At 38.1% G+C, this 15,853-nt stretch overlaps 1 protein-coding gene across 3 annotated transcripts; it reads left to right on the top strand.

Annotated features, from left to right (window-relative positions):
• The first annotated feature begins 1,420 nt into the window (after nt 1-1,420).
• On the top strand, nt 1,421-15,727 carry naa35 (N-alpha-acetyltransferase 35, NatC auxiliary subunit). 3 transcript variants are annotated; one of them, XM_044373383.1, is made up of 23 exons: nt 1,421-1,523; nt 3,625-3,753; nt 3,866-3,899; nt 4,270-4,384; nt 4,572-4,646; nt 4,933-5,100; nt 5,349-5,415; nt 5,544-5,587; nt 5,700-5,750; nt 6,258-6,341; nt 6,523-6,637; nt 7,099-7,277; nt 7,403-7,462; nt 9,318-9,424; nt 9,635-9,701; nt 10,622-10,720; nt 10,969-11,147; nt 12,706-12,842; nt 13,010-13,077; nt 13,178-13,318; nt 13,457-13,579; nt 14,565-14,645; nt 14,911-15,727. In XM_044373383.1, exons 2-23 carry the CDS (start codon nt 3,633-3,635, stop codon nt 14,968-14,970), a joined length of 2,175 nt encoding a protein of 724 aa, XP_044229318.1. In that variant the 5' UTR covers nt 1,421-1,523; nt 3,625-3,632; the 3' UTR covers nt 14,971-15,727. The 3 variants fall into 3 exon arrangements, with proteins under 3 accessions (XP_044229318.1, XP_044229326.1, XP_044229307.1); XM_044373391.1 differs by having other exon boundaries at nt 1,445-1,523; nt 3,628-3,753; XM_044373372.1 differs by lacking the exon at nt 1,421-1,523 and adding an exon at nt 3,468-3,486.
• The last annotated feature ends 126 nt before the right edge of the window (nt 15,728-15,853 follow it).

The following is a 15,853-nucleotide window of genomic DNA, read 5'->3' as shown; positions in this document are numbered from 1 at the left end:
AACAAGAAGAAAAACATATTTTTGAATGGACAGGGACTTTAACCATTGTGAATTAAAATTATAATCAAGTCTTGTAACAGGAAATACAAAATATACGGACAAGGACAATGACAATAAAATAAAATAAGAGAGCAATAACGATATATTACAATAAATAAATGCAATTCTAAATGTTTTCAAAAATGTAATTATGATAATCAATTGTACTGATGAATGATTTTTTCAACAGTATATATACTCTTTTGCTTTTGAAGAGATTTTACAGAGTTCAAAAAATATGTCAAATCATGAAGGAACAGGGACGATAATAGTAATCTCTTGAAAAATAACATTTGTGAACAAAAAAATCAGCTATTATAATCATCACATTAACAATAAATTCAACTTTAGGGTCTTTACATTGAAAATATATTATAGCATCTTTAACAGAAAGTTTAAAATTATGTTTATGATAGAAATGATAACTAAGTTACAGTTGAAAAAGAGATGAGTGAGTGATTCATTTACATTTTTACAAAGAGTAAAGTTGGCATCTCCATCAGCAAAACAGGAAACAAAAACTTTACTGGGGTATATGTTATATAGGATTATTAACAGCTTTATGTAAGAACTACATTTTTTCATTACTTTATTCACAGAAAGTGTCACTTACAACATGTGTGACATTAATACAGTAACAGAAAACAATTAGGCATCATAATGAAATAAACATAACATAACAGAACATAAGAGAACATGACTTCACTTTTGGTTTGTTGATACAGTCAACATGTTAACATCACAAATGTAAATAATAATAATAATAATAATAATAATAATAATAATAATAATAATAATAATAATAATTAATAAATAAATAGAAAAATAACTTAACAGAAAAGGTAGGCAATTTTTTTTCTTAAAAAAAACCTTGCAGCACTCTAACTGTATGTTCACATTTCTTATTCTTTATAAGTTGGAAAAACATTTTCTAAATTCAATCATGAAAAATGCAAATAATGGGCGAGACCTTGAGAACTTGGATTTATGGATGTGAAATGTTCCCAGTAGAATTAATGAACTGACAGTCCGTTGAACATTCTGGTTTTGTTTTCATAGTATAATATTACATCCCTGGCTTCCATCTTAATCGAATGGTTGGCTTGAGTGTCAAAATAATCCTCTTTTTTTTTCCAGAATCCTGATGTATACTGACATTCATAAAATAGACGTTTATCTGTGTCTTCTTCAATTTTACAAAAAATCACCTTTGTTATTGATATCCACAAATCTTGAGACATATTTGTTGCGGGGATATATATTATGCCCAATTTTGTTATGTACTACTACTCAATTTGTTGAGGATGACACATTTATTTAGATGTAAGGACTACTTTTTTTTAGACGCAAGGACTACATATTTTTTAATGTAAAACTACATGTCCCAGGTTGACGGTGGCCTATGTCGTCACATTTGTGCGCCTTACACTCTACAGTCTTCGAAGAGATCTTCATTAGCTGCATGGTTAATACACAATAGTACGGTATGTTCCCATTTTCAGCTAAAATATTGCTTTCTAACAACAATATTTGTATTTTTGGGTATATCATTAAATTGAACGACCTGTTTAACTGACGAAGTTCAGACGTTGTGTACAGGAAATGTCCACTGTTGGGCAATATTAGCTTGTTAGCACACGATATTATGAGCTAATTTAACGTTAGAGAGCTTTAACTTGTCTTATGCGCCTCACATCTTTTAATAAGTTGCATGAGTAATCTGAACTTCACCCTTTATTTGTCTTCTTGTATGTTGTTCTAACCTTTCATAAGCAATTGTAAGAAACAGTGTAGTGTATAGGTTGCATCATTGCGTTGCTATTGATGATAAATGAGCAGACAGTGTGGACTGTTACTCTCTTTTATTTGTTTGACATTGTAAGTACTCTCTCAAGTAAACGCCTCACAATACCAGATTGAAGGATATGCATCAATATCTTTTTAAGCCGTAATTATATTACCTGTAAGTCGTTTAAGTACATACAATTTTGCTGTATGTTTTCATTGTGGTCATTTTAATTTAATAGTAAACCGACCCTGATTGCAGTATGCCTGCTACCTTTTAGGTTACTAAGTAAAAAAAAAAAGTAAAAATGTAATTCAGAATCTCAGGTAGATGTTCTATAAACATTATAAAGCAAATACATCTCAATACATCAGTTATTTATGCTGCATATATGGTATAAATCTAAAGGGATCTGTACAAATAATTAATGTAAAAAGGATAGGTGTAGGCTAATAAGCTTCAGCCTACACCTTTTCAGTCAGCATAAACTTGCTTTGGTTTGTCACTGCTTCAAAAGTAATGATTTATTTTTGTTTATTTATGATTTATTTATATGTATGTATGATTTTCACCTTATATGTTCCTGCGACCGACCAGCACCTGTCTGAAAATACTGGCTGTGCATGGGGAGTTCTGTCCTTTTATTTATATGTATATTTGAGACTGTAAATTCAGTCATGCAGACATGGGATTAGATTTTTCTAAACTCCCCCTTTGCTGTCAAAGTACTGACATGTTCTTGGTTTAGAAGGTTAAGACTTTGCAGTACACACAAGCAAGCAATTTACACCATTTTATGCTCCAACTTAAGCTTCTCAAGACAGTTCACAGACCATGATAGCATGATGATAATCCTTTACTTCACCATTGTCCTGATATTAATGAACTGTACTTCCTTTGGATGCAGAAGTCAAGTATGAACATTAATGTGTAAAAGTTATTAAGAATATGCAGCAACCTGGAGGATATAAGCAAGAAGCTAAATTTATGACCGAGGCTTAAAAATGTTATGACACTGGTCTACAGTGGACTATTACAACACCCATGGCTGCTCAGTGTACATATAGATATAACCTAAACCTGTGACCTGACTGTACCGATTGCACTGTGTGTTCAAAGCCAACTAACCTTTGGAGTATCCGGTGGAGAAGGTGAAGAATTGTTGTAAATGGTTGTGTGAATGTGTATTTTTCAGTGCACAATTCATACAGTAAATGTTTAAAGACAGCGTCTGATACACAATGTCCAATGCCACTAGACCAGAGGCTCTTCATGAAGTCACATAGTGCAAATATGTGTTTTCCCATAGACGTTTCATGCTGTGGACAGTTTGATTTGTAAAACCACCGATTTTATTAATAAAATTATGATGGCTACATTACATTTAAGTGTGCCAGCTTCAGGGTCCCACTCTTGTTCATGGTGACTCGTTTGTTCATGTCATTAGTTAAACCTGTGCTTTCACTGCTATGATAAATCAAAAAGTCTGATGAAAGAAAAGTCTGTTGAAAGCCAGTGTACAAAAATATGTCAATTTTATGTTGTCTGGATCACTGCCTTGTGTCTGGCAAATTTGCTCATGACATATTTGATATCCAGGTCCCTCAGATCCTCTGATCACTTACTTCTCTCTGTTCCACGTTCTCGGTCAAAATCAAAAGGTGACCAAGCTTTTTCCATTGCTGCTCCCAGACGGTCAGATCTTCCAGATCCATCACCACTTTTAAATCCCAGTTTATAGAATCACTTTTGCAATATATTTTAACCCTCTGTCCTGGTTTCTTTGTGTTTGTCTTTAGCAGTCAACATGGTGATGAAGTCATCAGTTGAGGATGATGATGCTGGCTGGGGGCTGGGCATCCCAGAAAAGATGAAGAACAATGCCAACTGGGTTGATATCACGCATGAATTCAAGGGTGCATGCAAAGGTACAGACTCTGAAAGTGATTGTGTGTGAGTTGTATGTGCAGTTACTGTATGAAAGAGAACGACTTGTTCCTCTTCTTCTTTGTGCTTTAACTTTGTTTTTTATTCATGCAGAATTGAACCTTGGGGAGCTGCTTCATGACAAGCTGTGAGTATGACACAGTACTTTTTGCAGACTGACTCTTGGAAGGGTCAGTTCAATAAAATGGCTCTCTAAAACATATCTTTCCGCTTAGTGAGAGGAGTCAGCTTTCCCCCCTTAAAATATATTTTACCGCTGGTTTCAGTGTCCCAAAGTGGAGATCCTGTTTAAGCAGTTTTACGGCATTGACAAGAAAAAATATTTGCACTAAAACACACAATAATGTGATTTTTTTTTTGGCATAAACTCATTTGAATTTAAGCATATTGACATCTGCATCAGCTATTGAACCAATCCACAAATATCATCCAAAAGCCAAAATATGTTCAACCCTCATAAACACACACTTATACTAAACTTTCTGCTGTGGTGGCAGGTTCGGCCTGTTTGAGGCCATGTCAGCCATAGAGATGATGGATCCTAAGATGGATGCAGGAATGATTGGAAACCAGGTCAACAGGAAAGTGCTCAACTTTGAACAAGCTATCAAGGTACAGTACTGCTGACTTCCAGCTGCTGAACAATGCAAAGAATGAATTACCTGGTATTATGACACAGAACCTAATTTTCTGTTGTACAGCTCAACATTTTAATAATTGTCATGATCAGTTGTATTTGGGGTTTTATTGTTGTTGTTTTTTTTTCTTTCATCGTAACAGTAAATCTTTCCCTTTTTAGGAAGGTGCTATCAAGGTGAAAGACCTTAGTCTTCCTGAACTCATCGGGATCATAGACACATGTTTCTGCTGTTTGGTGAGTTTCAATCTCCCAACCAATGAATCTCCTTTCTCAGCCAATAAATGCGAAGAAGCATGTCATCATACATGTTAACATACACTGTTGGTTTTTCTGTATAATATATGAATCTAGAGTTTTGAATTTGAGTATCCTTTCTCCATAAGTTTGTCAAAGAAAATAACTACTTCTATAAATTCAGGACAGCACTTGGCTCATTGAAGCCCATTGAATTTTAGATCAGCTCCACTGTGGAAAATCCAGTCATGTTTGTGTGTGTTTTTGTATATTTGTCCACGTACAGATCACGTGGCTGGAGGGCCACTCCCTGGCGCAGACTGTGTTCACCTGTCTTTATGTCCATAACCCTGACCTGATTGAGGAGCCAGCCCTCAAAGCCTTTGCCCTGGGCATCCTGAAGGTGTGTGACATCGCCCGAGAGAAAGTCAACAAGGCTGCTGTGTTCGAGGAGGTACGCATCTTTTACAGTTTGTTTGTGTTTGTGTGTGTGTTTGTGTGGGTGGGTGCATCTGTCGTACTGTTCAAATCTAAAAAAGGCCACATTAGGATTGCTGGGAGATGCACATGATTACAGTATTTAAATAGGGAACAGGTATAATTTTTTTTCTAAATGATGTTTCTGCTCTGCCTGTTGGTGTGCTGTTGATGACTCAGTGTTGCATTTGTATGAATTATGATGTGCTTTATATTTTTCTGTAGGAGGATTTCCAGGCCATGACCTATGGCTTCAAGATGGCTAATAATGTGACAGACCTGCGGGTGACAGGTACAAGTACAGTACTGTGATAGTTCATTAAGTCTGCAGGTTTACAAAAGCTCTGGACAACTGAAGCCATTACTAATGAATACAAAGATTTTTGATGTCCTCTCTCTCTCGTGTATTCAACTGACCAGGTATGCTGAAAGATGTGGAGGATGAGTTACAGAGGAAAGTTAAGGTAACTGTTCTTGACCATTTTAAGCTATATTTTTTGCCTTTACACTGTTGTTGATAGCAAAGCTGCTGCTGAGCCATTACATTGTCTCTTGGTTTCTTTCCTACTCCTTCAGAGCACACGCAGTCGACAAGGTGAGCAGCGAGATCCGGAGGTTGAGCTAGAGGTAAGTCAGGTAATCCCTCCATGTCTATGCCGCAAATTGTGTTTTTTCTTAGTTATATGGGAATGCTTCTAGATTAGCATTTAGACCATCTGAAACCTAAAAACTAGTGTAGCCACATACAGTATTTGTTTGTGACACATGTGCTAGCAAGTTCCTAGCCTAGTATCCCCACATTTCTGTCATAAAGAAACTAAATCCTCAGTCGTCCTTGTCAGTCTCTGGCTGTTGTAATTTCATCTCCTGCCGGTCAGAGTGTGGGATTGATACGACCTTTAGAGACTCTCCTCTGGAATTTCCAGCCGTTTCATTAAAGCAGTAATAATAAAGGAAGGAAAAAAGCAGACTCCAAAAATGGACTTCTTCTGGGTGGTCAAAACAAAAATAAAATGTAGCCTTTGTTGTTTCTTGTGTCTTGTGGAGCCTCAAAGACTTGTTAGGAAATGTCTATTTATAGGTTTGCATGCCATGTGTGTGCCTTTAATGTCCTTATATGCTCTTTTTTCCCAGCATCAGCAGTTCTTGGCACTTTTCAATAGAATCAAGTTCACACGACTTCTGTTGACCGCACTGATCGCCTTTACCAAGAAAGAGGTAATACACATACAAACACACACAGTATGAGACAGCAGCAGAAGTCTTGACTGCTTAACAGCTTTTAAAGCTTGTTTCTACTTAATACTATGAGAAGCTTCCATGAAAGCATCTAAAGTTAAATCGGTAATTGTCTTACTTGTGTATGTGTGTGTTTTTGTTTATGTTTTGTCTGAATCAGACCAGCTCGGTGGGTGAGGCCCAGAAGCTTGTGGCTCAGGCTGCTGACCTCTTATCAGCCATTCATTCCAGTATTCAGCACGGCATTCAGTCACAGAATGACACCACTAAAGGGGGTAACACGTTCTCTCTCTCTCTTACACACACACACACACACACACACATAACCACCCTTCAACCATTTAGTCAAGCACATACCTTGGCTCAGCACCGATTTACAAACTAGCAGTTGTAAACACACAGACACACATACTGCACATGCTTAGAGTTCATTGTGGAAAAAAGTTAGTAGATCTAAATAAAAGAAAGTATGGCGCATACATTATATGCATTCCTGCTCTCAAGCCATCCAATAAAGTAGTTGCTGTAGCAACCCAGACCGTTACAATACAGTAAACACTAAATGTACTTCCTTGACTTCAACAAATTTCCATAAACTGTTCTGAAAAAGCCTGTTAAAAACTTTTTATCTCACTTTACTCCATTACATTTGGCTGATTAGCTGATTAGGGAAGATGAGTTCATAATTTAGAATATGACCAGTGTTAACTTTGATTTTTTTCTATGTATGCTACAGATCACCCTATCATGATGGGCTTTGAACCCCTGGTCAACCAGAGACTGCTGCCACCTACCTTTCCTCGCTACGCCAAGATCATTAAGAGGGAGGACATGGTGGCCTATTTTGGCAAACTCATAGAGCGCATCAAGACTGTTTGTGATGTGATCAACACCACCAATTTACACGGCATACTGGTGAATACAAATATTTAGAAACAGATATACACAGAGAAGTACATTTCCTAGCCTTGAACTGATAGAAAATATAAAAGATGAAGACACTAATGTTGACTTGAACATTGTGTTTGTGGTTTTACTAGGACTTCTTCTGTGAATTCAGTGAACAGTCTCCCTGCGTGCTTTCTAGATCTCTACTTCAGGTGAGTTAATGGTTGTCGTTCAGATTCACAAAGCTGGAGAGACACTGTTTTGGCTGTCTGATGCCTATAACCCTTGATATATATACAGTGCTGCTTGAAAGTTTGTGAACCCTTTAGAATTTTCTGTATTTCTGCATAAATATGACCTAAAATGTGATCAGATATTTACACAAGTCTTAAAAGTAGATAAAGTGAACCTAATTAAACAAATGAGACAAAAAAATAAACTTTTTCATTTATTTATTGAGGAAAATTATCCAATTTTACATATTTGTGTGAGGCAAAAGTATGTGAACCATTGCTTTCAGTAACTGATGTGACGCCCTTTTGCAGTAATAACTTTAACCAAACGTTTCCGGTTACTGTTTATCTGCCCTACACATCAGCTTGGAGGAATTTTAGCCAATTCCTCCTTAATTAACTTAACAGTTTCAACTCAGGGATGTTGGTGGGGTTCTTTGCATGAACTACATGCCTCAGGTCCTTCCACAGCATTTCTGTAGGATTAAGGTCAGGACTTTGACTCAGCCATTCCAAAACATTATCTTTCTTCTGCTCTACCCATTCTTTGGTAGAACGACTTGTGTGTTTGGGGTAATTGTCTTACTGCATGACCCACGTTCTGCTTCAGTTCACAGACAGATACCTTGACATTTTCCTGTAGAATTTGCTGGTACAACTCAGAACTCATCGCTCCATCAATGATTGCAAGCTGTCCTGGTTCAGGGGCAGCAAAGCAGCCCATACCGTGATACTACCACCAGCATGTTTCACAGATGGGTTAAGGTTCTTATGTAGGAATGCAGCGTTTGCTCATCGCCTAACATAACGCTTCTCATTCAAGCCAAAAAGTTTGATTTTGGTCTCATCCATCAACAGAACATTTTTCCAATCGCCTTCTGGCTTATCCATGTGGTCATGAGCAAACCGTAGACGGCAGCAATGTTTGTTTTGGAGAAAAGTGGCTTTTCCCTTGCAACTCTGCCATGCACACCATTGATGTTCAATGTTCTCCTGATGGTGGACTCATGAACATTGACTGTAGCCACTGCAAGAGAGACCTTTAGTTTCCTAGACGTTACCCTGGGGTCCTTTGTGGCCTTCTGGACTATTACATGCCCGCTCTGGGGTGATCTTTGTTGTTTGACCATGTCCTGGGGAGGGTAACAATGGTGTTGGATGTTTTCAATTTGTACACAATCTGCCTGACAATCAACTGGTGGAGTCCAAACTCTCTAGAAATGGTTTTTAACCCTTTCCAGCTTGATGAGCATCAACAACTCTTCCTCTAAGGTCCTCAGAAATCTCCTTTGTTTGAGCGATGACACACTTCCACAAACCTGTGTTGTGAAGCTCAGAGTTTGACAGTGAAGACCCAGATTTCTCCTCTTTAAATAAGGCAGGGCCTCCCAGACTCACACTTGATTGTCATCCCATTGATTGAAACACCCGACTCTAATTTCCCCTTCAAATGAATTGATAATCCTAGAAGTTCACATACTTTTGCCATGCACAAATATGTAACATTGAATCATTTTCCTCAATAAATAAACAAACAAGTGTAAGGTTTTTGTCTCATTTGTTTAACTGATGTCTCTATCTAGTTTTAGGACTTGAATGGAAATCTGATCATGTTTTAGGTCATATTTATGCAGAAATAGAGCAAACTCTAAAGGGTTCACAAACTTTCAAGCAGCAATATATATTTATATATATATATATATATATATATATATATATATATATGCAGTCATTAACAAAAAACAGTTTAAGTAAAATTGTGTTTCAGACAATATTATACAATTTCAATATAAAACCCAGTATGATAACTAACAGATTGTTTTCCTGAACCCAGACAACGTTCCTGATAGATAATAAGAAAGTGTTCGGCACCCACCTGATGCAGGACATGATTAAAGATGCTCTCAGATACTTTGTCAGCCCACCTGTCCTCTCTTACAAGTAAGTGTGACATTGGTTAAATCACTAAATCCTTAACTGGTGAACCTTATCTTGAGCTTAAGCTTACTGTGTGTGTGTGTGTGTGTGTGTGTGTGTGTGTGTGTGTGTGTGTGTGTGTGTGTGTGTGTGTGTGCGTGTGTGCGTGCGTGCGTGCGTGCGTGCGTGCGTGCGTGCGTGCGTGCGTGTGTGCGTGCACTTGTCTCTCTCCAGGTGTTGTCTGTTCAACAACCACCAGGCTAAAGACTACATTGACTCCTTTGTTACACACTGCTCCAGGGTATGTTACTTTTACTGTTCAATTATAGTCTGCACATCTGATGCATTCCAATACTGCAGTCTAGGGCTGCCACTAACCATTATTTTCATTATCAATTAATCTGTTGATTATTTTCTCAATTAATTGATTAGTTGTTTGGTCTATAAAATGTCAGAAAATGATGAAACATGGTGATCACGTTTTCCAAAGACCAAGGTGACGTCCTCAAATGTCTTTTTTTGTCCCGACCAACAGTCCACAACCCAGAGATATTCAGTTTACTGTCATAGAAGATTAAAGAAACCAGAAAATATTCACAGAGAACAAAAGGGACTGGAGCGCATTGATTAATTCATTTCCTTTAATTATGTCTGTTTGCACAATTAAAGGCTATGAATTAATCACTGTGCTCCAGTCTTTTTTGTTCTCTGAAAGTCTGCTGTCCTCGAAGTGAGAAGCACCTGATTCAGCTGCATTTTGCATCTCATTTTTGGAAGATACGTGTACAATGTTTCAACCAGAAGATGTTCACACTTGAGAAGTTGGAATCAGAGACTTTGGACATATTTTCTCAAAAAATGACTCCAGACAATTAATCGATTATCAAAATAGTTGGTCATTGATTTAATAGTTGACAACTTATCAACTAATTGTTGAAGATCTACCTCAGTCGCCCAGAGCACTTTACTGGATGCTTTCACTTCAGCATAAGTTTGCTGAATAGTTTAGGAGAAGACATAGAAAAATGTTTCATCAGGATAGTTTGATGAGAACTGTGTTTTCTAGTGAGATGAAGGAAATTCTTCCATCAACCCTTTATATGAATTTAACAAGTGATGAAGCTATCTTGGTGTCTTCTGACTGTGTGTTTATACTGTGTGTGTGTGTGTGTGTGTGTGTGTGTGTGTGTGTGTGTGTTTGCTTGTTAATTCTCCCTACAGCCATTCTGCAGTCTGATCCAGATCCATGGACATAACCGAGCTCGACAGCGAGACAAGCTGGGTCACATTCTTGAAGAGTTTGCCACACTGCAGGATGAGGTTAACTGCAGCATTTTCTTATGTTGTATTCCTCCTTTTTTACTATGTTTAAGCACAACACCACCACTTATGCATTTTTTGCCACACAAGTTAGATAATGATCAGGAAGTTTTAGTCACATATTGACTTATTCAAAGCACCTTATCTTCTTACTGTGGGTTTTTCCTCAACCATGCTCAGGGCCGTTGTGATTTTATCAATAATGACCCAACGACAACTAAGTTCTGCCTCTGTATGTGGTCCTGCAGGCAGAGAAGGTGGATGCAGCGCTGCATAGCTTGCTGATGAAACTTGAGCCTCAGCGACAGCATCTCGCCTGTCTTGGCACCTGGATCCTCTACCATAACCTGAGGATCATGATCCAGTACCTGCTGAGTGGCTTTGAACTGGAGCTTTACAGCATGCATGAATACTACTACATCTACTGGTAAAGCACACACACTGTTATATGTTGCAGGTTGTCACTGGCTCACTATTATGACTCATAAAATCAGATCTATCTATGATAATAATAAACTTTATTTATATACCACTTTTCTTAACAATGTTACAAAGTGCTTCACAAAAAGGAAATAAAACCAGGCAAGGCCAATAAAATGAGAATAAGGCCAAGGACATGAGCACAGAGAAAGAAAAGACAATAAAATAAATAGATCAAATAAATAAGAACATATATCAAACATTTACAAAAGCTTTCACAAAGACAAAAGTTTTAAGAAGAGATTTAAAAGAAGCTTGAGAATTAGTGTGTCTGAGTTCAGTAAGCAGAGATCCATACTGTGGGGGCTAGCCAGTGTAGCAAGGCAAGCACAGGGGTAATGTGATCATGCCTCTTTGTCTCGGTAATATGTCGAGCAGCAGTGTTTTGTACCAATTGGAGATGGTGGAGGGAGCCCTTGCTGATACCCAAGGAAAGTGCATAGCAATAATCAAGCCGAGAACAGATAAAAGCATGTACAACTTTTTGTAAATCAGCAATTGATAAAAATGGCTTAATTTTAGAGATAATCTTGAGCTGAAAGAAACATGACTGGACAACACAGGTTAGCATCAAGGTTGGCATCAAAACAGAGGTTAGCATCACATATAACCCCTAGATTCCTAGCAGACTGCTTAATAGATCACCAATCGATCTTTAGCACCAAAAGATCTTATGGAATTTGGGGGACTGAACAGGATGACCTCAGACTTATCATCATTACATTAAAGGAAATTTTGGGACATCCAGCACTTAATATCAGAGAGGAAGTTGTAAGATTTGCTAGGCTGCTAGGATCTTTGGATTTTAATGGCATGTATAACGAAGTGTCGTCAGCATAAAAATGGTAAAGCACATCATGATACTGAAAAACCTGGCCAAGAGGCAGCAAGAGCTGTCTCAGTGCTATGAAGTTCTCTAAAACCAGACTGGCAACAGTTAAAAACACTATTATCATTCATAAAAGATATCAGTTGGGATGAAATTATTTTCTCCAGAACCGAGATTGTTCTGTAGTTAAGGACGGGGGTCCAAATTAGGTTTTTTAGCAACAAATGAATAATAACATGCTTAACACTGTTTGTAAAAGAATGAGGAGCCAGAGAATTGTTAAAAACATGCATAATAACAGGGCTAACAGTGGAAGATACCTCCTTTGTCTGAGATGCAGGAGGAGGAGTTCTTATAGGAGGCTGTACTCTCTTAACACTGAAATTGTTATGGGTTGTAACTGGGAAAAAGAGGCAGAATTAACACGAGAAATAGAATGCAAGGGTCAGGCTGGATTTGGGATCTAATATTCTCCACTTCATTCACAAAATGAGCAAGAAATTTATCAGACAGCTCAACATCAGGTACAGAAAAAGAAGTGGATAATTAATAACCATTAATAACAGAATCAATTACCCTAAAGAGAACTTTTGGATTGTGGTGATTTCTAGATATCAATTCAGAGAAATAGACCTACAGCATGAATGGGTGCGTGTGTGTCCATTTATGACTGCAGGTACCTGTCAGAGTTCCTTTACGCATGGCTGATGTCCACTCTGAGCAGAGCAGACTCCTCTCAGATGGCAGAGGAGCGGATTCTGGAGGAGCAGCTGAAAGGACGCAGCAGCAAAAAGACCAAGAAGAAGAAGAAAGGTACAGTCTACTGCAGTCTCCGTGGTTGAGGTGGATTCTTCTCTGTGTATGAACACAGCATGTTGGCCAATGTCTGAAAAGACACTGTATAATTTCTATGTGGAAGTATTATCCTTCTGTAGGTGCGATGATCCATTATTGATGTTATGTTTGGGTTTACTCTGCAGTTCGCCCTCTAAGCAAAGAGATCACCATGAGTCAAGCATACCAGAACATGTGTGCTGGCATGTACAAGGTAGGACACCAGTACAGACGCACTTTGACTCTTTTTCTACCCTATTTGACACATATTGAGGTATAATCCATCATCTCTCTGACCCTGTCTGTCTCCTAAGACCATGGTAGCACTGGATATGGACGGGAAGGTGCGTAAGCCTCAGTTTGAGCTCGACAGCGAGCAGGTTCGCTATGAGCATCGCTTCGCCCCCTTCAACAGTGTGGTCACCCCCCCACCTGTGCACTACATCCAGTTCAAGGTACTGTTTGTCTGTGTGGGTGGAATTTATCTAGCAGGGGCTTCACATTTTCTGTTTATCCCATCATGTTTGTTTTTTCTTCTCCACACTCCACTTTTCTCTGTTTTTCTGCTCTTTCTGACTCTTTGTCTACTCCAGGAGATGTCTGATCTGAAGAAGTACAATCCTCCACCAGGCTCTGCAGACCTCTACCTGGCAGCCAGCAAACATTTCCAGCAGGCCAAGCTCATTCTAGAAAATGTGCCCAGCCCAGACCCAGAGGTCAGGAAATTTAACAATTATAAAATAAATTCCTGCTCTATAAAGATCATAGATTTACATGAACTTATTGCTGAGGTACAGGCGCAACACACATACTACAGAAAAATGTAAGACACAACCAAAAAACCTGACACCATAGATAGACGTGCCTTCAAATGCCATACTAGCCCTTACACTGACGATCAAATTTGAATGCAACTCACATCCCAATGCAACACGACATGCTAAATATTATTTCCATTATAAATGGCCTGTATGAGGAATAAATGCAAAACCATTACAGAGTATGTCTAAAAAAATCATTACACACATATGCCAAATGAGGCAAGCCCAATAATGACTGTTGCAAGCAACCATTTTAACAGCTGAATGATCACAGCACACCAGGTGAAGTGATGTGAAGATATAAGAAATAGCACAAAGAGACAATGTATTGCAATGCGTAAGCTATTAGAAATAATGGTTGTTTTGTTGTTCTCCTTTTCAGAAACAGAAATTAAATGAATGAAAACAGAATAGCAATTTGAGTTTCATTTCAAAATCCATAAACGAAAAGACATTTTTCGTTTTCCTGGTCAGAAACAGCAGAAACAACATTTATAAAGGACTTGATTTTCCTTCTTACCTTTTGTAAAGCAGAAAATAAAATAGTTAACTAATGTATGAACTGTAGAATATGGAGATGCACTTGTTCCACACAGGAGGGTGGATTAATAAAATGGTCTTTGAACATATTTTCTATCAGCAATAAAGTGTATCTACTACTCTTATTACCGAAATAACAACAGCGCTCCCCTGCTCTCCCTCTCTCTCTCTCTCTATCTCTCTATCTCTCTCTCTCTGCTGAAAGACATACAGCAGCGGCTACTTCCTCCCAATGGGGGGGTCACACAACAGTTTCTGCTGTATTGCACCAACCTAAGAAGCTCTTACCTTCTCTCACGTCTTCGGATATCAATAACCAGTTATTAATGCTTTTTAACAGGTGACTCGTATACTGAAAGTGGCCAAACCCAACATTGTAGTTATGAAGCTCCTGGCCGGAGGGCACAAGAAGGAGACCAAGGTAACATAATACACACATTCACGTGATTATCATTATTTTCCATGTAATGTAATATTTACATTATAGTGTGTAAATTTAAATGTAATCCAAGCCACATGGTGTCAGTGGTTCCTCATGAGTTTCCAGTTTCCAATTCTGAAATGGATATTTTATATGTAGAAGAGTGTGTTGTTTGCATATGGCTGGTGTTTAATTGACAACAATTGTGATTATTGTAATTTCGTTGTCTTTTGGAGTAAAAAATGTCAAATTTCTGCATCTCTAGGTTCTCCCAGAGTTTGACTTCACAGCTCACAAGTACTTCCCCGTGGTCAAGATTATCTGATTCTGCTCTGCGCCACAGGCTGGTATGAACGTCTCATCAACCATAAAGACCATACTTTCACCTGAACAAGTGTGCAATGACCCTGATCCAGTCGCCCTAACTGTAACGTCGTGTAAAGGACCGTTTGATACACCCGACTCTTTCTACACCCGAATGAGAGATGTGACACATGAAACCCGACCAGAGAACTCACAACTGGACCTTAAATGAGTGACAATATCCACATCTGCATCTGTGAAAGTCTTTTTGTGTGTATGTGTGTGTGTGTCAGAGACAAGCCAAGGTGCTTTTGTGCAAAGAACTGGCCAATGGTATTTTTTATAAGTTGCCTCCAGAACAATCTTGTGAAGGCTTGAAAAGACTTGCTGTAATGATAATGGGTGCATATCATTAAATAATATGAAAAAATTAACCTTTCTATGCATCTGCTTATCTGAATGGGAATAAGCTTGAAAAAGCCACCTTGTTATACCTCAGATGAACAAATTCACTTGAATATTAGATTGCAGTCAGTCTGTGCTGTGAAACCTTGGCAGGACAATCTGCATAACTTATTTTATTGTCTGAACTTTAAGATTTTAGTGATCCAAAATTGATAGCTAACAGCCATGGGGGAGATACCTTCCAGGCCTCAAAAATAATCCAACAATCCCAGAAGACAGAAAGCTGCAACGATCACGCATCTCTGCAACAATTACATTTTTTTATTGTGATATTAATGTTCATTTCTGTCATTAAATTTCTTATTGGAAAAGAATTCCACATGTTGTCAGTGTTTTTAAGACAATAAAATCTGTTAAGAACTCCCTAATTTGAAATGAAAAGATCTACGCTTAATGATTGTTTCAGTTTCATACACTTTGCGTTGGAAAGGTACATTTTG

This window comes from Thunnus albacares, chromosome 2, assembly GCF_914725855.1.
Source record: "Thunnus albacares chromosome 2, fThuAlb1.1, whole genome shotgun sequence".
Taxonomy (NCBI): Eukaryota; Metazoa; Chordata; class Actinopteri; order Scombriformes; family Scombridae; genus Thunnus; species Thunnus albacares.
This window is presented reverse-complemented; position numbering and strand designations above follow the sequence as displayed.

What these genes read in the sequence shown, in the direction of transcription:
- naa35 (XM_044373383.1), top strand. Translation starts at nt 3,633, where the DNA reads ATGGTGATGAAGTCATCAGTTGAGGATGATGATGCTGGCTGGGGGCTG. An exon ending in AGTTACAGAGGAAAGTTAAG is followed by an intron (nt 5,588 to 5,699) that starts GTAACTGTTCTT and finishes CTACTCCTTCAG; the next exon opens with AGCACACGCAGTCGACAAGG. An exon ending in GAATGACACCACTAAAGGGG is followed by an intron (nt 6,638 to 7,098) that starts GTAACACGTTCT and finishes TGTATGCTACAG; the next exon opens with ATCACCCTATCATGATGGGC.